At 38.7% G+C, this 27,627-nt stretch overlaps 2 protein-coding genes across 6 annotated transcripts in view; one reads left to right on the top strand and one right to left on the bottom strand.

Annotated features, from left to right (window-relative positions):
• si:ch211-186j3.6 (neural-cadherin) overlaps positions 1-11,334 on the top strand; it is a 247,063-nt gene extending 235,729 nt beyond the window's left edge. The window contains exons 32-33 of the mRNA XM_057335388.1: positions 7,375-7,529; positions 8,491-11,334. Of these exons, the coding sequence (XP_057191371.1) occupies positions 7,375-7,529; positions 8,491-9,030 (695 nt within the window). The 3' untranslated portion in view covers positions 9,031-11,334. The remainder of the gene's footprint in view (positions 1-7,374; positions 7,530-8,490) is intronic.
• Positions 11,335-11,448: 114 nt separating this feature from the next.
• The window catches only part of dpy19l3 (dpy-19 like C-mannosyltransferase 3), a 35,566-nt gene continuing 19,387 nt past the window's right edge, over positions 11,449-27,627 (bottom strand). For all 5 annotated transcript variants that reach the window (XM_057335310.1, XM_057335319.1, XM_057335328.1 and 2 more), the window contains 3 exons: positions 18,561-18,693; positions 15,275-15,433; positions 11,449-13,954 (listed from right to left, as the gene is read on the bottom strand). In XM_057335310.1, coding sequence (XP_057191293.1) covers positions 13,766-13,954; positions 15,275-15,433; positions 18,561-18,693 — 481 coding nt within the window. In that variant the 3' untranslated portion in view covers positions 11,449-13,765. The remainder of the gene's footprint in view (positions 13,955-15,274; positions 15,434-18,560; positions 18,694-27,627) is intronic.

The raw sequence follows: 27,627 nt of genomic DNA, 5'->3' as shown, positions 1-27,627 counted from the left end.
AACATTTTGTTAAATAGTAATATCTCTCATAGTCAACCGACCATTACAGTCATTATTGTTCTTCTGCAAAATATAACATTTAGTGAGCGGCATCGATTATTGGGTAAGCCCGGTGTTTTTATTGCTTAAATATTAATTGTGCTCTTCCTGAACTTCTGAACCTCATAAGGTATACAGTATATTCCACGCCAAGGTTCTTTCAGCGTTCCCTTGTGTTGCATTTTTCCTCACATTGTCTATAAGCCGCGGCCTTCATAATCAGCGATTCCAACAGGTGAAAGTGACATTAACTTCCTTCGTTCCGCCGTCCTCATCTGCCTGCATAGCTGCGTTCAGTAGGGCCAAAGGGAACCAAACAATCTTTTTCCTCCTCTCACAGTTTCGTTTCATTATAGGTTTGACATGACCTTAATCATTCTCAGCTCCAGTTGCTTTTTAAAGTGTTAATTACTTGATTTGTAGGCACACATTGTGCTGTTTACCCAAGCCAGGGTGGAAATTGAGATCAATGCACTAGGGTTTTGGGCAGAATTTCAATGGTCCCGGCCGTCCTCGACAGAATTAAGTAGCTCGTAATGTTTTTGTCCACCTTCTTCCCTGGCGTACTGTATATTATATTACATTTCTGTCAATAGATCCTCTAAAAAATGACACATTGAACCTTTAAGAGGCCTCCAAAAAATGAGGTCTATTGCAATACAAGGCGTGTTTCTCCGTTCCTCTCTTACCTATCTCCTGAATAGAATGTTTAACATATGATGTATGGGAACCTCTCGACTTTATAGTGTAGAGATGGAGTGGTCTAGATTATCATATCATCTAGCGCTTTATGTTCATTCCTATTTTATTTACACATTTTTACAGAATTCAACAGAATGACAGTGGTTAATTTAACACATACTTTAGAGACTCATATGGCTGGATTGTCAGTGTATTTCTTTATAGGTATATCTGACATGGAGATTTGACATTCATACAGCGCAGATGCTGACCTGTGGGAATAACCAGCTATCATGACTTCAAAGATGAACTTGAATGATTACAGTTCACAGTGCTCTTCAGCAGTCTCTTTCTATGACTCTGATGGGATCCTATATCTATGAAAAACGTCAATGTCACTTTCTCTACTTTTATCCAGCAGCTGTATCCAGTGAGTGCCAGTAATGTTAACATTGTAAAGAAGTCAGAATGCATGACATCGTTGCAGCACCCCTTTAATATAACTACCAAGTGTAGAACTGAGGGGAACATCTACGGACAGCTATGTCCATCATTATTTAAAAATGGCTGTCTGTGTGTGCGCATGTGCATTTCTTTTTTCAAAGAATGTTTTGAGGTCTAACTAAAACATTGTTTTACAGATATTGCAACTCCTTTTGGTGTTAAGATATACAGGTATTTACAGTATACTGTATGTAAGGAAAGTGTCATGTGGCCTTTTGAATAAATGGCAGTAAGTTCTTTATTGTGTAGTATGCAAAGTATGTGCCCTTTTCAAGTCTACAGGGAAGTCTTGCAGTGAGTGCAAACATTCTGGATTTTTTCAATTTGATCTGTTCAGGCCCCAGGATATTTGTGGCCAAGCTTGTGTGCGCTTATGTGTCTTTGGATAAGAAAGAAAAAAATATTATGGTGTGCGATAGTATGTTAGCCCTCATTTATATTGTGTGTGTAAAGCAAGATTATTGTCTCTTGCATATGAACTAGCAGTGAAAGAATAACTATGACACGATTAGTCAGGGGTGGCACTAGGGGTGGGCTAAGGGGGCTGAAGCCACAAATGTTTTCAGTAAAGCCCTGAATGTTTTTATTATCATGCCCTGTACGAATCACTTAGGGGCTGTTTACATTTCACGTCTTTTGCGCACACAAGTTCATTATTTTAAATGTAGACGTGCGGCAGGTGCGCTCTAATAGAGAGCAACACAGTCGCACATGCACGTGGAGGTGCTGTAAATCCATTTATTCTTTGACGGAACCTTCTTGTCTTCACTGCAAGCACGGCTCATAGTAGCTTAGCAACAGCAGACGCCACAACAGCCCAACCTACTGAGCGCTTAGAAAAAAATGGTGTGGCTCACATTTTCCATGTGTTTTTAGACACGAAATGTCTCTGGGCTAAGCCCCAGATATGCACTCACCATAGAACCGCCCCCGCGGTTTATGGTCCTTGATGTTGTTCAGTCAATAGCTGTTTTTTTTTTACAATTTATGGCAAAAAAATGTATCACAAAATATGGAGATACTAGGATTCAGAAGGACAGCAGAGATATTCACAATATAACACAGACTTTCCTACCTTACAGCTTAAATGGGAGTTAAACCCAATCTAAAGAACGTTTACTACAATATGTTAACTTACTGGTGCAGAACCTTTTGAGGTGCTGTTTTGTAAGGACTGAAAACTAAAATGATACTGAAAACTTTTCTGTATATGTGAAATCCTCAAGCTATAATAACACTGCTGTGAAGATGAGTTCATGTGGGTTGCAGTAAATGTCAGATTTGTCGTTCTGATTTGAAGCATTTAAAGGATTAGTTCACCTTAAAATGAAAATTTTGCCTTCATTTACTCACCCTCGTGTCATTCTGAACCAATATGACATCCTTTCTTGCATGAAACGAAAAGACAGATTTGAGGCAGAATCTTATTTGGGAAAGTGGATGATTTCTACTAAGCTCCAAAAAGGTCAAAAACATTAATTTATCATTAAAGTGACTTGTGAGTTGTGTATTCCAAGTCTTATAAAGCTGCAAGTTGAGGTTTACAAATTTAATTTATTCTTGTGTTCAGTTACAAATGCTGCCTGTAGATGTGGCACGTCGAAGTGAGCAAGATGAACATATTGTGTGGATGGAAAGATGAGGACAAAGTAACTCGGACAGAACAAGATGGATGTATTTCCATGGTGGTTTATGGTGGTCTTCCTGGTCGTTCTGATAAAGCTTATCGGGCAAGGCTTCCGTCTTAGAGTAGTCTATCGTAGTTTTGACTCATAGAGACACCAGCATCTAAAATACATAACTGAGTAATGATAAACAACACTGCTGGAGCTTTCAACAAGGGTCAGAGTTGACTTTTTGGAAGCTGACAAAAACAAAGAGCTTCAACTGTAGATGGCATCGTGTAAAAAGAGATGGACTGAGTGAAATGTTGAGTTCTTAATAATAAAAAATGCCATGAGAGAGAGATTCTGCCCACAGTCTCTACAGTCCACATCTTTATATTTTGATGTCCTCCAGCACTGTTCAATGAATTATGATCAGACATTGATTGATTCTCTGGCTTTCATTTGTTTTTTTCGGCTTCCCTGTTTTCTCATCCCCTACTTTCCATTATCGTGGAAGGAATTCAAGGCTTCTTTGGGAGTGTGACAATGCTACGAAATGAATAATCACACATATTAAATGGCTGAACAATACGCTTCACTTAACAGAACCCAATGTTTTGCTCAGGAATTGATTTATTGTGTTTTTCTTTAAAAACACAATAAATCTATTGACCATGTGGACTCATCTTTATTGTGTTTTGTTCTTGTGTTCAGCCGAAGCCTTGATGTTCAAATGAGGCTCTTTGCCGTCTTTGAAAAGCTTGAAGTGGAAAACATACGAGAGCGGGAACCAGTCATTTGTTTGGGTTGTGTGATACTGAGTTCACACTGCATGATTTTGGCCCCGATTTTCAGTCGCCGACAGATTTTGAGAAATCACAGACAAATTTCCGAAATCGGAGGGAAATCTGTGCTCGTTCACGCGAGTTTTTTGAATTATCAAAGCCGCGATCTGAGAGAGTGGGCGAGGCGTCGCAGTCACCTGTGAAATATTTGGCATGCTAAATATATGCACCTGTCGGACACTCAAAATCAAAGTTCTGACTGAAAAATACATCGGCGATGACTTACAGCCAATGAGAAGGCAAGATACTAGGCAAAATGAGGTTTGGGGAGGACTGCTCGCATGCATTTGGTTGTGAAACGTTGTTTGCGGACCAGACAGTTGTCTGCGATTCTGACCTATTGTAAAGTCATGCAGTGTGTAATCTCCTGTCGCCGATCCATCGTTCAATGTGAACACTGCAGCAACTGAATGCTACCCCAGATAGTCATGTAGTGTGAAGAGAACAGTGATGCAACGACTTTGAAAATCGGGCAATGTGAACTCGGCATAATGTTCACATTGATACTTTTTTTAAACTTGAAAATTTATTTGGTGGACAGTGGAGGAGAGAGATGTCGGCATTCTACAGTGCAGTGTTTATCGTGTCCTCCGTGGTTAGATTAGGATGCCAGGCTGGTCTTGGGTGTCCTGAGAGGGGTCTGAGAGGGCAGATGGGAGGGTCATGTGATCGATGAAGCAGGCAGCCAGGAGACAGAAGCCTTGTCTGAAATCAGATGAAGAAGCGCTTCACTCAATATCAACCACACAAGTTGCATTCAGAAATCACTCTGAACTCCACACTCGGAGATGAAAGTGGAGTCAGAGAGCACACAGCTACTTATTTTTAAGGTCTGACGATCAAGATAGCTTTTTTTAGATCGAAATGGCAATGAACAAGAGCTAAATTATATACATTTTGGTCTAATTTCATGAAGTGCCAGGTCGGGTTGACAGTTTAATAATGGACTCTTAATCTTAAATGTGAGAATAATATTTCAGTCTGCGTTTTCCACTTATTTCTTAACACGTTCTGTATATCACATTTTTTTCTCCCAAGTGACATCTCAGTTGGACAGACACACTCCGTATGGTTTTCTGCACATCTTGTCAGTTCCTTCCACAAAGCTTGACAAAACACACCAGAGCTGCATTGCAACACATGCCATATGTCAGAACTTCATGGTATTTCACAAACGGTCCTCTTGACTGTTGTAGCTTGGCTGTTTGCAAATTGTACCAGGTTTCTGTTACAAACATTTTCAGCTCGTAGAAAGGGCACATTTGAGTCAAAAGAGTCTCCGCCTTCACATTTGGAATCAGCTCATTGGACTGATTGGAGAACAAAAACAGCTAAAACTGTCTCTCCGCTCCGAGCATCTGCCTTTCTTCGGTGGCAACGCGGCGTGACAAATCTTTAAAGAGAGCAGATATTTGACGCTCAGTTGTGTGCTGAACGGTCACCGGCGAGATTGCGGCGTGGTTGTGCGTGTGATATTCTGTTAAAAGATGTCGGTGTGTAATTGTGCATCAGAGCTTTTGGTTAAGTACACAAATCCTTCAGATGAATCTAAAAGCAGTTGTCAAGCACTATTCTGAAACCTTGTGGGCGCTACGCTTATCTCTACCTGTCTTCACGGTCCTTTCACCACATGTCTGTTTCCCATGTCTGTGCAAACAGGACTTTTTTGTAAAGGTTTGACCTTAAACATTTGAAACCGACGTGGCAAAGCACACATTTTATCCCTGCTGAATTAATGAATTGAAAGCAATGGAACGGAGAAAAATAGAAGCTCTCAAAAGGCTAAACATTAGGAAATGAGGAGAGAGCGAAAACTATAAGTAACAACCCACAAAGCAGAGGTTTAATGGAGAAGACATCTAAATAAAAAGCATCATGTAGAGAGAGCGAAGGATAGAGAGTGCTGGCAGGTTGAAGTGTATTGCGCATTCGATAGCAAGATAATATACTTTAAAGGTCAGAGTGGTGCCAAACAGGATTGATTCAGCGAGCTATACTTGACACAAGCCCAAGCGTTCAATAAAATAATGTATTTGTGGCAAATCAGGGCCATCTCTAGCAAGTCATCACGCTGACATCACGGCACCCGAGTGCTGGAGAAACATTACCAGAGGGATGCTCCGGGCAATGTGCTTTCGTTCCTACAGTAAAGCTCACTTAAAAGTAGTTCACCCTGATCTGCGATCAGTTTCGGTGTTCTTGTAAATTGTAGTGGTGTGGAAGTTATCAAAGTCTTAGACTGTGGGGTACAACTCTGACAGAAAGCACACAACGGTGCTGTAAGCTTGTGTGTCTGATAAACGCTGGTGAGGGGATAAAATCCATCAGAATCTGTTTACTTATTTATCATATACGTATAATGATCCAGTCCAGCGCCAAACAGAATTTTACTGCCTGTAAATATGGGCATGAAATTGTATATTGCATTATTTTTCATTGCAAATATTTTGTCTGTATTGTAATGGAATTAGTTTGCTGTTTTTCATTACACGTATAAACAAACACTGGCAGACGTGTATGTAATGAGGGCCATCTCTGTAAAACTCAAGTTGTCACAACAAGAAGACACATTGTTGATATGTTTATTATCATACGTATATAAATATGTACAGTATATTTATTACTTTGGTGGCTTAACGCAAGAGATGTTTCATATTCACTTAAGGAGAGGAAAAAAAACGATTGAAATTCTAGAGAAACATGATGGGTAATCTTTTTTTAGAAGTAAGAGTTGACACAAAGGATGAAATGTTTTCTTTAGTACATTGTGTATACAGAATGTTAACACATGTCACATCAGCAAGGCTCACATTACCATTTTATTTGTTGTTGTATAATAGGTTTTTCCTCTTTAAATACATGTTGAACATGCGTTTTGTTATGACTTGGTTAAATCTCTTCTAAATCTTTCTACACGCATCACTTACAAATATTAAAGGAATAGTTTATCTTTGAAATGAAAATTCTGTAATTATTTACACATCCTCTTGTCATTTCTAAACTGTATGACTATCTTGAACACAAAACAAGATATTTTGAAAAATGCTGGTAACCGAAAACAGATGGTCCCCATTGACTTGCATTGGTTTTCTGTCTATACAATAGAAGTCAATGAGGAAAAAATAAAAGCTGTTATATTTTAGTATCTTCAAAGTAGCTACCATTTGTCTTAAATTTGAAGAATTGGCATTTTATCAGAAAGTTTCTTGAGGTCTCACCCTGAGATGCTTTTTAATCATTAAAAATCACAGTAGTATTGAAGCAGTTCCCGTCTGTGCTGGGTTCTTATTCGCTGCCTTTTCCTCATTATTTAGTCCAAATCATCCATTTTAAAAACTTTTATGAAATTTTAGTTTTCTAATGAAGCAAGTTATTATGTCTTCACAATTATATTTTTGTCTACAAAATAATTACAAATATATAGACAATTGCCTTTAGATCAAATTATTTTTAAGATCAAGCAATCCTAAACTTTTGACAGGTAGTGTATAAACCGTATTTAAAACGTATAAAATAAAATAATAACTTAGTAAAGTGCAATGTGCAGTGTACTCCTAACCATGTAAATGTAACCATGTTTTATTTATAGTAAAACTATATTACTATTTTTGTAAGGGATGTCCTGATATAGTCTCCACAGACGCCATAATGCAGGACTGGCAAAAGTCATTTTTAAACTACTTCCTGTGTGTTCACAGTGCTGCTGTTGGGGATTTTCCTGTACACGCGCTGGCGGAGCTATAAAGGCTTGAAGGAGGGGGTGTATCACGTGTCCGCTCACCATGACGGCTGGGAGGACATCCGAGAGAATGTTCTCAACTACGACGAGGAGGGCGGCGGAGAGGAAGACCAGGTGAGTTCATGACTTGTTTCAACCCACCCTAAAATTGATTCTAAAAAGATCCATCCAAGCATGCAACACAGGTCAAAGAATGTGTGACCGTCTCAGAAGTTTCACAATGACAGATGCTCAAAGTTACTTCACTGAGCGCAGAGAGCTTGAAGAAAGCGTGACAACTTCTCAAAGAACATCTCGAGATGCGACTTCTCCCAACAAAACCTTACGAGAACGGCGACACACGAGAGGTGTAGGGTGTTTGATGTACTGGCTGTTGCTGTGATGTGAAGCTCGTGGGTGTGGATGTGTTGCAGGATCTCTCATACTCGTATCTGCTGTGTGGAAAATCCTGTTACATGATTATCAGATGCATAGTGGTGCTCTGATCCTCCCCATCTGATGAGGCTTTACACATCTCTCTCATCATGTAATCAATTACTCCCACAACCGAGACACCCACGCACCTTTCTCTTCCTTCTCTCCCTCAGGGGGCAATTTTTTTTTCCTCCCCTGAGTGCCACACCGAGGGGAATCTGCCTCGGTGGAATATGATTAATGTTGACGTTCTATGGGAGAAGGGGCTTGTGGGATTGGTGTCATGTTTTGTTGCGTTGACTGAGTGTGTAATGCCTCTTCACCGCGTCTGTCAGGATTCTTCCTCTCAGGTGCAGGAAGACGAACGCAAAGGTGCTAATCAGAACGCACGGCATTAACAGCCCTAATCCGGATTAATGCCATTAACAGTTGAGGGAATATTAAATAACGTGATGAAAAACTACAGCCAAGCTACTTATTTTGTCTGCGACTTTTGTCTTCTTAGTCCGGGATCAATGGTTGCTGTTTTTTGTGACAGACGCTGCTGTCGTTATTACGCCACCAGCATTACGATCCCCCGATGTAACGGCACCTAATGCAATGCTAATGATCTTGTTATTTGTCACCGCTGCCTAGTCTCATTTTCATCCCTCTCTTTCAGAATGCATACGACATGGCAGAACTTCAAAAGTCTTTGCAGCCCAGTCCAGCCCAGTCGGTGCAGTACAGCCGGTCCCGAGCCATCCACCACCACCCACCTTCCCAGCAGCAGCAGCAACACTTCTGCCAGCCTGACCCCCCCTCCAGAGCGGGCACCGGCACCTCCTCCTCCATCTCCTCCAGCACCACCACAGTCCGCCGGGACGTGCCCCCCTCCCGGTCGCCGGCACAAGGCCAGACAGCAAATACCAGCCGAGCGGCTCAGCTGGCCCGCAAGAGCCTGTCCTTCTCCAGCCAGGACCTGGCCCGCTACCTGTGTGAAATTATCCGTGATGCCGACCAGCATCCAGAGACGGCGCCCTTTGACTCCCTTCAGGTCTTCTCCACAGAGGGGGGAGGCTCACTGGCTGGGTCGCTGAGTTCCTTCAGCTCCGCTGGGCTGGAAGAGGGAACAGCGGGTCACGAGTGTCTGAAAGAGTGGGGGCCGCGCTTCGAGAAGCTGAAAGCCCTGTACGAGCGGGCGGAGGGCAGCGACCTCTGAGGAAGAGTTCCTGCAGTCGGAGGGGAGGAGGGAGTCCACTACAGACATTTCGAGAGAACCAGAGGGATGTTTCTTATTGTGAAAGCGCCTGCTTTTTGGCTTTCTCTGGTTGCGTTACTTGATACGAAATGCTCCCCCTGCGTACCGAGCCAGATGACATCTGGGACGCTCAATGAGCAGCAAATTGGAAGTGCCAATCCAAGAAAGGTGGCGTGGTCGTGGCAATTTCTAAGCCCAGCATGGGTGTCTTTATTACAGTGACTTGCGGCTGACAATGATTTCAGCGAAACCATTCGTTGTCTTTGTGACTGACAGTGGGCGAAATGCCTCGGACGTGCTTCGCTCTGAACTTTGCTGATATCCCGCTCTATATGTCTGTATGGTCCGTGTGTTCTTAAATAAAGGAAAGATGGAAAGAAAAATAAAGCGACGTGACCGGGAGGGTTTTTCTCCCTGCCATCATTGGCCGGTTTGTGAAATCAGTTTGCTGCTTGTTTTGTCAGAGTGGCCACTTGTGTTCATCAATCATCACTTCATACTCGGATAGCGTTGATTTCTTTCTTGCTCAACCCTCTGCATAATATCTATTCTCTTGGAAGCGAGGATGAAAGAGGCCGTCCGTGGGGAGAAAGACCAATAAAAACTGAAGATGTGTGGGAAACACTGAAGAAAATGAAATGGAATGCGGCTTCATTGTTTGGCATTTTAAGAGACGTTCCTTGGGAATACAAATTGTGTCCTGTCTTTCCAGTCTAAAAGGAGTGAAGGAACAGGTGGAATACAAATGCGTCTTAAGATGGAGGTGGCTGGGGAACAAGGTTGAGCGGCTGACATGAGGATGGAAGTTTTCTGTAGTTGAAAACTATAAAACTATTGGCTCTTGTGCTTTACTGAGCGGCAGCAGTCCAACAGATTTAGGGACACCCAATGAGATAAATGAAAGAATGTGTGTGTTGTTCTATGTGATGGACTCAAACGTGATATTGAGCATTATGGGAGATAAAGCTTACAGCTCTGCAATGAGCTTATGTGGTGGGTGGGAGTTTCACTCCAGCTTGCTTCTTTTCAAAAAAAGTATCATGTTATTAACCAAACCAGCTTACCCGACCGTATCATCATTTCTCCTTCCACTATAAATAACCCAGAATCCTCATACACATTGCATTATTCACCGCTGCGGTGTAGACGGGCCTCTGCACCAGGTGAGTTTAGACCAAAAGAGATGTGTGGCTTGCGCGCTAAGGGAGAGCGTGCGGGTGGTCGCAGACCTTAACATGTAAGGTGTAATGGGCTTCTGAAGGCGTGCGGTGAGCTGCATGGGGTAAAGAGAAGGCAAGAAAAGCTTCTATGTGCCGCTTTGCCACTCCAAATGGAATAACTAAAAGTCATGTAGCCTCTCCCCCCACGAGGCCTCAAATGCCAACCTTGTATTTTATGCATTTTCAGGCAATGTTTCTTCCCTTCTTTTTATCGTTTTCTTTTATTTCTTTTTGTTTTTTGAAGTGAGAATGCCGTATGTGGAGCGTGACAGGCTGGCTGTGGAGAGTGAAGAGTAGGAGTGTGTAAAAAGACATCAGAGTGCTAATCCTAATGTGAACTGATTGTTCACGGTCATGCTGTGAACCAAAGGATCATGGGAGTTGGAAAACTGGACGGAGAAGTCGTCACTCATATTACGGATCTCAAAAGTGCCAATTTTTCCGAAGGCAGCAACAAGAGTATAACAAAGATTTTTATACTCGAGGTAAAGCTAGCTGTAGCTGGGAGTGCAATGCTCGCTATTTTATAGGTTAGAAGCCAATGGTGTTGGAATCATCCTTGTAAGGGGATTGGAGAGAATACAATATGAGAATGTTCTTGAAAGAAAAACAATGGGCTTTGTCTGTGAATCACAGATTTTCTTATCTCACAACACCAATTCCTCTTTGATTTTGAACCAAGGCCACCTGTTTATTTGTTATTTTGTGAAACAATGTTTTTACCTCATTTGTGCATATCAAAGACGTCATTGCTTTTTGAAAAGATATAAAGGGATCTAATGCTTTTTCTGTTTAAAGCTTGTTTTTTTTTCATGCATTGTTTAATCTTTTAGTTGTAACTTGCCATTTTGTATTTGCATTCTTTAAACTGCTTTTCTCTTTTCCTTTCTCAATAAATGGAGTTCTTTAATGGCTTCAGTGATGCTTTAACATTATTGTGCAATGCAGTTATATTCAAAGAAAGCCAGCTTTTAAATTTCATCTGTAAATATCTTGTCTCTTGATGAGTCAATGGGTTATTTAAACTAATCTGTAATTAGCTGACGCTAATTTAGAACACAAAATAAGAGCAAGCTAAAATCTTTGACCTCTAGTTATGAAAATCCCTTTGTGATTTGAGTTTACATGACAAAATTAATTGTAAGTAGCTATTGCAGTATCCAACATACAAATCTGTTTTTATTACAAAATGGAAACCACACACAGAACGTGCACATGGAAATTAGGGACAAAGAACAAATTTAACTAGAATTCTTTTGCATGAATACCACAGTAACAAACTAGTTTAACATAACACTGAATGAACTTACCGAAACCTTACAGTTAAACAATGTCAACATATTAATTCATAACGCTCCATGATCATCTGCTGAGTAACAAAGTGTTGTGACGGAGACACTGTGCAAAGCCAAGAGTTAAATATAAACAGTTTGACATGTAATATAGCTGTTTCACCATATTATAATACAATCACAGAATGCCATCAAGCCCTCTAGCTACAGTTTATCTATAAAGCAATGTGAAATTGTTTTGCACAACCCAGTGCACATCTGTACAGAGATATTCAGCCCACATCAAGAAAAAACGGAAAGATCGAAACTTGGTACATTTCAGTAGAGATTGAAGCCGTTCCGAAGGTCTTTTCAATGGGTGACTCTTTAGTCCAACAGCTCAATGACAGTGTTTTCGTTCAACAGAGCTTATTTGAAAATGGCAAGGCACTTTCATACTGTATACTACAGGCCTGTCGATTCTTTGAAGATAGATTCAATACTGTGCTAAAAAGACACGGTTTAAAAATCTCCATTTAACTACACTCAATACGATTAGACATAAAACAAAAACTGGAATGCATGTCTAATCTTTGCAGCTCTGGTATTCATCCCATTCATCTAGAATTTCTGTCTAAATTATTACATCTCTAACCCCTAATTCTTTATTATGCTAAAGCGAACCTCCTTACTACACACCTAAAACACATTACTAATATATATTATAAATCGCAGCAAAAACAACAAAAATGAGTTCTTATTAACTGGTATTCCTCTACCACAACATGTGGCAGGCGCATGATTTATAATCCAACGCTAATAATGAGACTGAACAGAATAATCCACAGTGGCATGACCATTTATTCCAACAATAAAGATTAATGGCAATTTCGTAGCACCCAAAGTAAGGTTGATTCTCCAGATTTGTCACCGTTCGAGGGATCAAAAGCAGCAGTTTTGATTTACGCATGGACGTGTGCAACTGTGTTCTCATTAAAAGCTGCCAGACAGCAGGATGTAGCTCTGAATTTGAAAGTCCAACTTTGTTGACACAGGCCAACGGTTTGGCAGATGTAACGACAACACTGCCATAGACCCAAATTACCCCAAACTGCTCTTGTGAATTCCAATTACTAACAACCATTTTTCCCCATCTCCATTTCTTCACTTCACTGGTTTGGAAATGTGAGAGGAATGCGGTTGTGTACGTAGTTGTGTTATTATTATTTTTTATATCCTGTGCATTCTGCATTATAAAGGTGAACGAGGACATGGGGCTGTGAGCTCCAAAATTAAAAATGAAATGTAAAATTCTCCTACGTCATCTTATAGTTCGGCATGAGACATCAAAGTAACGATTCATTTATAATCTTCCACTCCAGTGAGCTGTTAACTGCTGCAACCAGATAATTAACTTAATGAATTGAACTTGAAAACCAGATCCATCTGTTCGTAAACAAATCGTTCAGATCGGTTTTGTAAATCAACTAATCCATTGAAAACATTAAACCCATGAATTTGTGTGTGAAGTAGCAACCTCTTGACCAACAAAAATACACAAAATGCTCAGTTGAACACAAAGAAAGATATTTGGAAGAATGTTGGCAACTGAGAGATCTGGGGCATCATTGACTACCATTAAAAGGGTTGTCAAAGGTTCCCCAGAACTGTGTGTTTGCCCAAGCGCTTCAAAATATTTAAAAAACATACAATAATTATTTCTACTATATGGTAGTCAATGGTGCCCCAGAAATCTCAGTTGATAACATTATTCCAAATATCTTTCTGTGTGTTCAAAAGGGCGAGTAATTCATGACAGAATTTTCATTTTTGGGTGAACTATCCCTTTATATGAAATTCATACTGTGTTCACTGAAGTCATACGAGTAAGTGACATGTTATTATTGAGTGACCTGTCCTACTGAACGTTTGTGTGAGAGAGAGTGTGCGACAGACTGTGAACAAAAGAGATTTCCCTCCACTCTTTCCATGTTAAACTCCCGTTGCGGCAGACTGGCTCAGAACATGATTTACACACACAAACACGCACCAAATCACAGAGCGTGCGCTGGCTCAATCAAGCATCTCTCCAATGTCTCATGCACACACACACACACAAACACCTGCTAGTATCACACACCCATTGAACATTCCAGATGGGCCGTTCAGTCAGTTGGGCGTCAGCTCTGCAAGAACGAGTTTGAACTACGGGCCACTCTCGGCCTTCTTTTTTTTCTTGGCTTTCTTGAGCTTGTACACGTGAAAGGTCTCGTTTCTGAACACGCGTGTGAAGAAGGCAGAATACGGTGGTACGTCTGTCTTAATGGCCTCACAAAACCGAGGGTGAGATGCTGGAACGAGATCCGGGTCGTTTTCACCAGAACCATCCATTATCTGTAACACAAACACACACGGGCGTAAATAATAACAGCTTTCTATGACGCGTTATATTAAAAGACAGAGGAGAGCTTTAGAAGTGCAGAGAGTCTCAGAAGCAAAACTTTGCTTTTAAAAAGCATTCCACTTCTTTATCTTTCAAATCTTAGAGAAATTGTGCCCTGGGGTTTTAAAACATTTACTTTGATAAATATTTCTAAATTAACAGTAAGGCCTTCAAATGCTGTTGTGGGATCATTTGAGAGCCCTGAGATGGACAGAATCTGGACCCACGAGATACATCAGAGCAAAATCGAAACGGAAATCGCGCACAGAATTGCTTTCTGGGCCATCAGTAGTGCGCGTTGCTTTTTTGGTAATTCTGTCTACAGTCAACAACCATAAAAAACATCAATATTTAGGATGAGAGACGGGGTTGAAACGTGACTTAAATAGACAAAAATAAATATACAAAAAGTAACTTGTTCTGTGAGACAAAAAATAACCTATTCACACAGAACAAGTTACGGTACCGAAGCGCAGACACGGACTGCTGGAGGCTGCCTGAAGGTATCGGACTGCATCAAAGAGGAAGGAAGAAAGGTTCTTTCATTGCCTGGCAAAAATACGGATCACAGGAGCAAGGGAGACAAACCTCCATGAGCTCTTTCAGAGACATGGCAACCACCCTATGTATGAGTGACAACTGCTGACAAGCTTGTTTTTACAGCCGCAATTTTTATTTTTACAGGAATGTGGTGGAGATGATTTTTATACCGAGTGTGTAAAGATACACCAACATCGGTTCGAAATTTGATTTGTTTTTTCAGGTCTTCTGTACAATAGCAATCAGCTCCAGAAGAACAATCAAACTACTGAACCCAAAAGCTTGCATGCGGGATGGATGCCGGCTCTCATTCCGTGCTGGAAAAAGCAAACAATGGAGATGTACTTCTGAGATATAGAGAACGGCGGTATTTAATAATGCTGTGGGTGAGTGAGAACAAAAATGATGTGACAAAAAGAAGAATACAAGTATCAACTGTACACAAAGTTGTTACAGCCATTATAATGTGAGAAATTGAAAACACCTCCGAGAGCCAAAGAGATTTAAAGAAAGAGACAAAAAAGGAATAATCAACATTGTGAGTTCTGTCTTACTGAAATAATACTTGTCTATTGCCACATCAAGAATTCAGTAAATGGCAAAGTTGTTTGTTTTAGCTGCTCTGAAAAGGTCTCGAGTTCCTTCTGCGAAAGAAACTTTCTGATATGGTTCATATAAATGGACCAAGTGTGATGTGTGGCTGTGAACTTAAGAGGCAGCGTGTGACCTACATGTCCGTTTGCCAGGTCGAGCAGATCCCTCAGCCTACAGCCTCGGCTGTGCCTGCGCTCGTAGCAGATGCTGTCTTCCAGCACAACGTAGTCGGCGCCAACTGAACTGAGAACTTTATGAACCTCTTCAGCAGACTGACGGGCATAGATCTGATATACCTGCAGGGAACAAAGAGAGAGAAGAGAGTGAGATACGGTAGATATTGGCTGCTAAATATCTGCTCGTAACCCAAAGGTTGCAGGATCAAAATATTGAAACCGGCAATTCGAAAGTTATTGAACTCTCGAGGCAGCTAGTGATGTACCATTTAAACATTGTTCAAACAAATATTTTATAACTGATTATGTACGAACAGTGCAATTATCCATTATTCATAACTTGGAACAAACTCAGATGGAAAATGTTGCTTCTCTGACACATATTATGATGTGTAGAAAACAGAATACTAAAAAAATCATACAAAAACTTACATTTGGCAAACATAAGCACATCTGTACCCTACAACAAGTCAGTGCTTTTACATATTTACATATCGCTGCTGTCCTTCTGAAGCCTCCTATCTCCATATTTCGTGATTTTTTTTGCCATAAATCATTATTATTAGTAACACTTTATGTTTGTCACTGGGTTTTGCAAATATCTAACCGATAAAAAGTGCTTGTCAACAAAGTTTTTAATCATTTAAAAAGTACAGTGTTGTTTCTATTTCCTGAAAAACATTAAACTTGGACATTGAGGTTTTGGAAGGACAGCGATGATATTATTTCACACTCTTAAAAATAAGGGTGCATAAAAGGTTCTTTACAGTAATGCCATCGAAGAACCATTTTTGGTTCCACAAAGTACCATTCAGTCAAAGGTCCTTTAAAGAACCAACTCTTTCTTACCTTTTTGACCTGCCACAATCAAAAGGAATAAATAAACATAGAAAGGTTCTTCATATGTTAAAGGTTCTTTATGGAACCATTAAGACCAAAAAGGTTCTTCTATGGCATCGTGAAGCACCTTTATTTTGAAAAAAGTGCGTTTCCAAAGGAAAGATTGCACATTTCTCTGTCTTCTCTCATAAGAGACAACAACATCATCAGCACTAAATAGCCTTTCAGTCTACAGAATACTGCAATACCCAAGAGAGCAATGGCTTTTTGATACTGGAACTAAATGCACAAACAGGAAATAGTTTGTGTGTTTTAATTTAGTTTAAATGTAATAAATCAATAGATTTCTGTTTACATTTTTAGCCTTTTTTCCTGATAACTTTTTTTTATTGTAATTTCAAGAACACACATGAAAAAGGTGTCTTAAAGGTGTCATATGGCGCAAACACGTGTTTTTCTGTGTCTTTGGTGTGTTATAAGTTGCCCATGCATGTATTAGACACGTGAAATTGCAAAAATTAAAGTGGCGGAACAACAGATGCATTCTATCTAAAAGCGAATGCTCACCCAGACCTGCCTGAAACGCCTCGTGTATCCACACCCCCACAAATCTACGTCAGTTCGTGGTATGATTTGACTAAAACCGCCCAAATGTAAACGCAAGTAAGCTGGGCGTTCCTGTCAGTACAATTGCTTTGGAACCTGATGTTCCAAATATGGTAAGAGGCGTTACATTTCTGTCACATGCTTGTATGTGTATTCGACCAATCACTACGCACTGGTTAACTGGCCAATCATAGCATTCAGAGAGGCGGGGCAAAGAGAAGATACAAACATGCACGGTATGTGGAAAATACAGTGTTTTTGAACCTTAAATCGTGTATACACATTGCATTACATCTAAAACAAACAATAATATTCATTTTAGCCGTGTCATATGACCCCTTTAAATTTTGGTGCAACCCTGCATTATTTCCAAGATTGCCCATTTTCTTTACAATAAAAAAGGTTTCATGAAAAATGAAATGCTGCGTTCCAGATGTACCAGACCTCGGATTTAGAAGATTTCCCACCTTAAACCTGGAAAAAGTCTGGATAAATTAAAAAGTATTTCTAGCAATTAAAAGAGTTCCAGAGGTGTTGAGGTGAGAAATATCATAAACCTGAGTTGACTTAAACGCAGCAGTAGGGCCACACAAATGTTTTGAAAAGTGTGGATCGTGGGGACTTAAACAATAGTTACTGGGTTAATTATTCAGTCATTAATGTAAAAAAACACCTGTGGGAATCTCAGTGCAGTGTGTACTAATCACAGTCTTTCTGTTCAGATCAATTCTCCGAAAAATAAAAACAAGGAAATGTAGAGCAGAAGTTTGGTCTTCCACCAGCTCTTCACCCCCTTATTTTTTCTTCCTCCACGCCACATCTTTGGAATTTCATTCTACTCTCATCTGACATAAGCCTGTTCACTTTTTAACTTCTACATTCTGTCACCCAGACTCAAGCACAAAACTGAACCTCTGCTACAGTCAAATGGCCAAGTCTGACTCGGTATGATAAAACCAAAGAAATCATGTCACTGCTTCCTCCAACAGATAGGAGAGAGAAATAAAACCATCCGAATTCTAACTCAATATCAATGGGGATTTGAGTGTGTGTCCATTAAACCCCATAATGAGGATTTTATTACAGATAACCTCCTTCCCCATTTATTTTATTTACCAGTACATTAAAGTCATGCCACATATAACATCAGAGGCATAGAGTTTATATAATTTTCTAAAGATGCCCACTGATGAGTGAACTTCCAACCACCCCTATAAAAATCATAATGAATTCAATTACACCACACATGCCATTAAGAAAGAGGATTTATGACCTATTTACTCATGGTCCATTTGTAATCTCATTAAGAATATGACCTGATTTTTAGACTTCAATGCTGTTTTTTCTTACTTTAGGAGCGTTCGTTTTTAGTGCTAATTGTTAGTTTGTTTATAACTGATTTATTGATCTGCTTCATTGAGTTTCATTTACATAATTAGGCATGCTTGCAAAAGAATAAAAAAGCTTTCTCTCCAAATTCTAGTTTTAAGACACTAGACGTTGTTGCAAAATCAGCTTTCCGAAGTAACCCGCTATTGATCATGTATATTTGATGTAAATTAAATTAATCGCATGTATATTTGTGACTCTTGCACAACCATCAGCCAATACCAAATTGATTACCGCTTGTGTCTTAAAAAACCTTCTCGCCAGACTCCTGTTTTGGCATTACCACCAACTAAACAAAAGCATATCCACACAAGCAAAGCAATTGTTGTCCCGGGAGAGCTGCTTGGCCTGGAGATAGTAAAACTTGGATTGAATTTGCTTTCAAGCGAACATGCCGAGTAGAGACTCCTACCTCTCTGGTCCTCTCCCTCAGCGCCTGGTCTTCATAGTGTGGGTGGTTTGTCAATACCCTTCCTGTACACAGCTTAATCCCCGCCAACAGCTGCATACTGCCGGCAAACACTGCCCGCTTTGGCGTCTTCAATCTTTTGAGAAAAAAAAAAAACATAAGAGGGCTGGCTGTCACATTCACTTTTCAAGTCTCGCTAACATTTTAGAACAGGGAATGGCATGATAGGCCTGGATGTGTAGTGCCGTCATTTATGAACGCAGAATTGTGGGGAAAACCGAAACTGTAGACATTTATTTCCAGGGGAGAATGCGAAATGGCTCATTGAGGATAGAAGCGACCATTTGTACAATCTCGTCACTGACATGGAACGCAGAAGATTTGAAGCCTGCCATGGGTTTAAACGGCCGACTCGATGTCTTGTGTGTTTTTATATATGTGCATGGCATGAAGGAAGTGCTGAAGCAAGGTGCTATTTGATTTGCCTGATGGAAGTGTGAGAGCCCATCTGTTTATCAAAACATAACCTTTCAAATTCAGCATCTCACATTCCAAACATACTCCTGAATATTTGCATTTACACCCGAGAGGAACATCACATATGTGCTTCCATGTCAACATATTCAGTTTATTTCTTTAAATAAGACTTAAAGGGATAGTCCACCTAAAAATGAAAATTCTGTCATGAATTAATATAAATGTTCCTATAAATGTTCCAAACCTGTATAAATGTCTTTGTTCGGTTCAACACAAAGAAAGGTTTTTGGAGTAATGTAAACAAATGACAGCTCTGGGGCACCAATAACTAACTACCACAGTAGGGAAAATTTAAATGGTAGTCAAAGGTGCCCCAGAACTATTTGTTTTCCTAAATTCCTCAAAATATCTTCTTTTGTGTTTAACAGAATAAAACAATTAACTTGCCCCAGAAATGTCAGTTGCTAACATTCTTCCAAATTCCTTTCTTTGTGTTCAACCGAACAAAGAAATGTATACAGGTTTGGAACAACTTGAGGGTGAGTAAAAAAAGAGAGAATTAGGGTTGTCATAATTATGAAATAATCGACTCATCGCAGTTATTTGACATAATCGCAATTATTTCAGATAACCGCAATTATTGTAAATCCTTAGAAAACAAGGGTGATCTGCAGCATTTTACACCCACCGTCCTTGATCTGCACTCACAGTTACGTTCCAATGACATTTCATCATCATTTGAGTTGTATCAGATTTGTATTTTTGTGTTTATGAGTTTTATTAAAGTGCTTCCAAATTTGCTGCATCTACACAGCTAGATGACATCATCCAGTTTTTTTCTGTTAAGGTCACTCTATGTTACTAGTTATTTACAGAATTTTCACATTTTTTAAAGTATCTATATTTTATTAATTGAATAAATGAATCAAAGCCTTTAAACAGACAATTAATCGCCATAATCACAATTATTTAATAGACAATTGTCAGCCAAATTTCATAATCGAATTTTCATTTTTGGGTGAACTATCCCTTTAATTACTCGGAACCGCCATTTCGTTTTGGTTTGACAATAGAAGTAAATACTGCAGCACAGGCGTCATTCTCCAAGGTCGAAAGAAGCTGTTTGTTGGTGTCTGTTCTCATGAAGGTGACACACAACACAACTATTTCATCTCTGTCCAAACTAGAATGCGTTTGATTAAAGATGGCTGTATAGCTGCTGGATGAAATGTTTCATTACAGAAGTGGTCATGGAGGGTCAGCCATGAACACAGACCCTCGCAGGAGAACCTTGCTCCAAGCTCAAGATGAGTTCAATAACTTATGTCCAGTCACTAGGTGCAACACACAATCCAAAATGAACTCCCCTTCGGCCCGGAGAGGCTAAAATAACACCTGATTCCATCTCTGTCACTGCCCACCTCACGCAGACTCGAAACGACACAAACAGGGACAGAACCAAGCATACAGAGACAGGCTGACAGGTTGACTAAGAGTTATTTTTGATCTGATGCTGACTAAGACTAAGAGAAAATGTCTCCAATTAAAGTGGGTGAAGAATGTGCAAGTATCAGACATCTGATGAGAAGCTTTGAAGAGAGGCCAGCGATCACAGTACACATTGCACCATACACAAACATACTGTACATACATACATATATATATATATATCCCTCTTTCTGATGCACAGGGGCTTTTAAACACCCACAAAGCAGATTAAGTTCTCCAATCCCCTGTTCCAGTCTAACAAAGTATTCTCCACTGCTGGACTTATCATGTTATCAATGTTAAAAAAGGAACTAAATGTAATTATGTTCCAGCGTCACAAGATATCACGTCAGTCTACAAGCTATTCTTTTCTCGTAATATTGTGACGATTCCAATCTCAAATCTACAAGATTTAACTGCAAAAATTCATCAGTATCTGTGTCCTGTTTTCAAAGTACGACTTTGTTTGATCTTGAATATAACTCTATTTTCTATCGTTTTCGAATTGTTAACTCTAGTTAGTCTTGTCTACAAACACAACAGCATCATTTCTATTAACCAAAGATTTTCGGAGCAGACAGACCTTCGACCTCCCTCACAGTGAATCATATTCTGCTCTTAAGGGTCCCCGAGTAATTACTCCATATTGACAAGAGTCTGCATCGGCCTCCAGCAGATTTACATTTAATTTCAGATTTATATTCTCTTATGTAAATGTCAGCTCGTGTTAGCTTGCACCCTGCTGACATTATGAAAATTGATTAATGTCATTAACATTCCAAAGAGAGACGAACACGCCGTGGCCTGCCGAAGCCTCAGACGTACAACCGTGCCATAGATCTCCTGAGACTGAAATGCTTTTAGCATTCACTGAGCTAAATTCAACTTTAGATTGATGCTGATTTATAAATGTTGATAAATCAGTCTGTGTTGGAAGGTTGTTGTTTGTCAGGAGCTTCAAAGGATGATATTTATGATATAGCTGGACATGTCATCCGTGTGTCTTGAGATATCTCAATGCTATTAGTCATTGAGTCAGTGACAGAAAGTTACTAAAGGAAACTGTAGTTCCACTAAGAATGGCATTTCTGTCATTACTTACACCCTCGTGTTTTCTTTCTTTGTAACAATGATGTGGGTTGAAGCTTTCAAGTTCAAAAACGAAAGTACCTAAAGTACCATTCAAGTATAATACTGTAAACCATGGCCGATACAATTCAGACTCTTTCATGTCTTCTGAACCCATACGGTAACTTTGATGTAAATGATTATTCACTGAAACTCTAGACTTTGATCCATGCGTTCATGAGAGAAGTCGGAGTTATTCTCGAGTCAATCCTTTTCAATGTTTCATTGAAACACTTCATTGAAAAGGAACAGTGGCTCTAGTTTTCTGTTTGTTACACAATGCTGTGATATGGCTTCATAAGAGTCCGTGAGGAATGTAGCCCTCATGTTTTGTTTTCTTTTAAAGTACTTTAATGGTGCTTTTTTGTATGTTTTTTTTAAGCTTAAAAGCTTCAGTTCATTCATTGCAAATGCACGGAAGAGAAAGACCAGCACAGCATTCCTCCTTTTGTGTTCCACAGAAGAAAGTCACGTGGGTTCGGAACAACAACAACAGGCTTTGTCAAATGCGTCCTCTGTAAAATGATGACAGAATTTTCATTTTTAGTGAGCTATACCGTTACCACATAGAGTACATATCTAACTGTGTAAATGATCACAGGCATCAGTGTCTGCTGTCAGTCCGAGTGAGAATGATGAGCTCTCTTCTTTAGTTCTTGTTGAACGCTAGGTTTCCTCACAACAGTCATTTATCATAGGGTCCCGAGTTTGACACATGGATAGGATTGTTTGTCAGCATAAACTTACAGAAATTCTATTAGGTCGTAAATGACATCTGTCATGGCAATCAGTCAACACATGGATGATTGATAGAGGCAGGTGAAGAAGAAGAAAAGATCATTTTAGAACTTATATTTTACACTAGACAACACTAGATGTTGTTAGGTTCATATTGTATGTCATATGTCATTCAATTTTATTGCGGTCAACAATTCATATTTTAAATTGCAAAATGTCTATATAAATTACAGCATTTACATTTCTATACATTTGGCAGCAGCTTTCATCCATTTTACATCTCTCACTGCATTAGTGTAAGGCATTACTAATCAAATTTCATTAATATTTTACTCGGTACATGTTCAGTAACGCTTGCGTTACAACAAACCTTCCGCCCGTGAGACATTACCAAATCCCGCAAGTAAGTTCTATTTCCTGTTCGTGAATAGACGCGTGTGGTGTCATTCATCTCCCTCTGGCTGGTGGAACTTTGTATTTTGTATTGTAACGCGGCATGATTTCAGCCTCTGAGCTAAAGGTCCGAGACTATTGGCCCCGTCCAGTTGCCCTAGCGCCAGTGTTGCCAGGGTCACGGTTTTCCCGCACAATTGGGCTATTTTGAAAATGCAGTTGCGGGAAAAATTATAGAGTTGCGGGTTATAGGGCTACTTTCATAATGTACTGCGGCCGCCAAATGTTTATTTATATTCTAAGGATAAATGTTAATTGATGAGATTCTTAATGTGTATTCATACTCAGATGAATACCTGGCAACTCCAGGACCCGTTCTCGAAAGTGTGGGGACGAGCGTCTGACAGGCAGGCTAGAGTATGGAGGACTAAACCTGCAAAATGTATAAATAAATAAATAATAAACGAATAAATGTAATAATATGAAAATAAATAAAGGAATGAATGGTTTGATAAAACAAAATAATTGTTTTAGCTATTATTGATCTTAGCTTTAACTTTTTTTCATTTTTTAAATTGATTTATTATTTTTTGTGTCCTTTATTTTTATTATTATTATTATTTATTTTTAGATTATTTTATTTATCATTTCCTTTTATTTTTACATTTTTTTATTTATACGTTTATTTATTTTTATATTTATTTATTATCGCATGTATTTATTTCCACTTTTATTTATTTATTCTTGAATTTATTCTTACTTTTCTGTGTCTTGTATGATAATTAGATGGGTTGGTCTTGCCTACTATTGGTTCAGCGTAGATTGAAGCGTTTGATCGATTACTCTTGACTTGTTTTGGATACGTCACTCACTCACTGATCGTTTGCTTCTGTATAACTTAAGTAACTATGGCGGGCGCACAATTAGCTAGAGAGTTACAGCATTTAGCCAATGAAGTCGATAACCATGCATCAAATGACTAGTGTCATTTAGATTAGATGCGCTTATTGATGTTTTATTACAGATTGACGGCGAGATAAATGACAAAGTTTCTTCAAAATCTGTGCGAGTCAGAGGGTGCTAAGTGGTGACCAAGTTCCGGTTAATTTACAGGTCCTCCGCCACAGATGTGCATGAACGACCTCAGCAGATTCGTCGACTCTGAAAGCACAAGACGACTGAATATTAAGATGTCTAATAAACACAGACTTTCTTGTTACATGATTTTGGCATTCTTGTTAAGATTGCAAATTATTGGTATGATCGCCCGTAACGGCTGAAGCGAGGTGAAAAAATAAATAAAGCGATTTGACACGGGATTTGAACCCATGCAATAAAGCGAGGCAACGTGTTACTACGGTAACAATCACACTAACCTATTTCGCAACGATAGTTGCCGCGGATCTTTGCAATAAAATCAAGATGTCACACAACAATATGCAGCTGGATGAATCAAGGGAATATGCACGTGTTAACTTGTGACCTCTGTGTTATTTATCTCTTATGAAATGTAACGTTAGTAAAGTTTACGAGTACAGTTTAGTAACCACGTCTTTGTAGACGGAATGGTTTCCATTTGATGGCCCCTGTAGTGAAAGAACGATGCTCATTACTACCGTGTTAACTTGTCACTTAAGTTCACTATGTCTCAATTCATTGTAATGTTACATTAAATCTTTACGCTTTTTCTAACCGAAAGGCTGCTTATAACTGTCACTTTGAGAACGCGTTAGCTTGCGACTTCGGTTCACAAACTCATCTGTGTAGTTAAACCTTATTACATTTTGTGCTTTATGATTTTCACCAGTTGAACCGTATCACCACCATAGCACCCTCTGACTCGCACAGATTTTGAATGTGCTGCAAAGAGGCTAACAACTGAGGAAGAACTTTGTCATTTATCTCACCGTCAATCTGTAATAAAACATCAATAAGCGCATCTAATCTGAATGACACACAGTCATTTGATGCATGGTTATCGACTTCATTGGCTAAATGCCGTAACTCTCTAGCTAATTGTGCGCCCGCCATAGTTACTTAACGTTATACACGAAGCAAACGATCAGTGAGTGACGTGACGTAAGTCCAAAACAAGTCTAGAGTAATCGATCAAACGCTTCAATCTACGCTGAACCAATAGTAGGCAAGACCAACCCATCTAATTATCATACAAGACACAGAAAAGTATGAATAATTTCAAGAATAAATTAATAAAAGTGGAAATAAATACATGCGATATTAAATAAATATAAAATAAATAAACGTATAAATAAATAAATGTAAAAATAAAAGGAAATGATAAATAAAATAATAATAATTAAAAATAATTAAAAAAGGACACAAAAAATAATAAATCAATTTAAAAAATGAAAAAAAGTTAAAGCTAAGATCAATAATAGCTAAAATGAATTATTTTGTTTTATCAAACCATTCATTCATTCCTTTATTTATTTTCATATTATTACATTTATTCGTTTATGTATTTATTTATTTATACATTTATTTATTTATAATTTTTGCAGGTTTAGTCCTCCATACCACAGTACAGGGAGGGACGCAGGAGCTCAGCTCAACCAAAATGGAAAATATAGCGGTGGTATTAGACAATGCATCCGAATGATGTTTTTACCAATGTTTCGTACTAAGGTGCATGTCATTGTTGCACAATGAAAGAAATCACGCGTGAGTGTACAACAGTTAATTCTTCAGGCTGCCAAATATCACGTTTGAACAGCGCTATACGCACTCTAGAACAACTAAAACATCAACGTGCTTACACATATATATGCAATATATTAACCATGCTTATTTCTTAAGCAAGTTTTTGCATGTCTTACGAAGAGAAAACACGTTTCTCGTCCATTTCCGTGCGTGGCCTCGAGCACATATGGGATCTTTTTTAAAGGGACACTCCACCCAAAAACGAAAATTCTGTTATGGATTACTCACCTTCTAGTTGTTCCAAACCTGTATAAATTTCTTTGTTCGGTTGAGCACAAAGATATTTGGTAGAATGTGTGGGAATATTTTTTAGATAAAAGTATGATTTAAATATCAATATAATCAATAAGTGTTTTCTTTCATTTGTTTCATTAAGCTGTGTGTTTTTGTCATGTGCTTTCTATTTCACTCAGTGGAAAGTACTGGGGCAAACAAAGAAAACAGAGAACTTTGGGGGTTGGAGTCGTAAATGATCTAGATAAACACACACACATATAAAGAGTCACAAAGAAAAATAAATGTTATGAATCAATCCACTGTATATGTTCTAAGTATAATCATGAGTTGTGATGTGTTTTAATGAATCATAGGATTAAGAAACAACGCTATATAATTAAAAACATTAGATGATTAAGTGTTTTCTTTTTACTAAAAGAATGTTAAGAATGTTGGTGTGTTGTCCGGCCACAATAAACTGTTTTTAGGAGACCACTCCTTGGGGGAGGGTGCCCCTGGAGAACATTCCTCAATACTAGAGACCGACCACAGGATGTATGTTTTGAGAAGGTTTTATTTTTCAGGAACTACGCAGATAAACGTGGCGTATGGTGATTGGTGGAAAGGGAGCAAAAAGCAGAGGAGGAGTCAGAAGATAGAGCGACGTCACATACTTTATAAATATGGGTGTATTTGAATATTTTGGTTGTTGGCTTGTGTTGGAGAGAGTGGTGATTTACTGGCAACCCAAAGCTTTGTTACTCCTTTTTACATCTGATAATAAAACTTCTGCTTAATTTTGGAGAAACGTCTCTTGCAAATTTTTGAACATGCAGGACTGCCTTTAAAGTCCAACAAATGTTAGCAACTGAAAATTATTTGGCATCATTGACTACCATAGCAGAAAAAAATATAACTGCAGTCAAAGGTGACCCAGAATTGTTTGCTTTCCTAAATCTCCCAAAACATATTTTGAGTTCAACGGAACAAAAAATATATACTGTACAATACCTAGGAAACCATTCAGATAAGTAAATATAGCAATAGAAACGTCTTTTGTCAATTGTTTACTTTGATTTGACACCGGAAAATAATTGGGCTAGTTTTCATTCCTTTTGGGCGGGTTTTGAGGGGTCATTGGGCTGCTTTCAGGAAGTTAGTTAACAAGATCCCTGTGACCAGCAGCAATGACAAGGTATGCTAACGTTTACATGATGACTAGCTAGAATTCTATAGAATCTAGTTCAGTGATGAGATGGGACTGTTTTGTATTTAAATACCTTTGAAAAAAATTAAATTTATTTTGTATTTAAATGTGTTTAATCTTAGTATTTTTGTATTTTCAAACTAAAATACTTTTTGCCAATCAACCTCCTTATTAACTGTACGGATGGGCAGTGTTTCAAATACATCCATTTGAAATACAAAATACTATTATTTTGTAATAGTATTTTGCATTTAAATGCATTTAATCTTAGTATTTTTTAGTATTTATTTTTGTATAGCCTAGTTAATTCAAGAAATCAGCAGTCTAATAAAGAGGTTGATTGGCAAAAAGTATTTTAGTTTGAAAATACAAAAATACAAAGACATTTTGTCATTTTAGAATGTTAAGTTCTACTTCTGTAGTTATTTTGGTGCAAGTAACTCAAAAGTAATACAGGAGTCATGTAACGTATTACAATTCTGAGACAGTAATATTGCAAGGTAAGGGATTACTTTTAAATAACAGTAACAAGTAATCTGTAATGTATTACAGTTTGGAAGTAATTTGCACAACACTGTTCACCAAAGGGAATTAATTGGAGTAAAATGAACTTTCAGGAGTCACTTAGTTTAAAGAGATGTATTTTGGGACCAGTTTGCAACTAAACCACTGAAATGTTTTAAATGAGCAATAATTCAGATT

This window comes from Triplophysa rosa, linkage group LG1 (assembly GCF_024868665.1).
Source record: "Triplophysa rosa linkage group LG1, Trosa_1v2, whole genome shotgun sequence".
In the NCBI taxonomy this organism is placed as follows: domain Eukaryota; kingdom Metazoa; phylum Chordata; class Actinopteri; order Cypriniformes; family Nemacheilidae; genus Triplophysa; species Triplophysa rosa.
The sequence above is the reverse complement of the archived record's forward strand: the minus strand, read 5'-3'. Positions and strand labels throughout refer to the sequence as shown.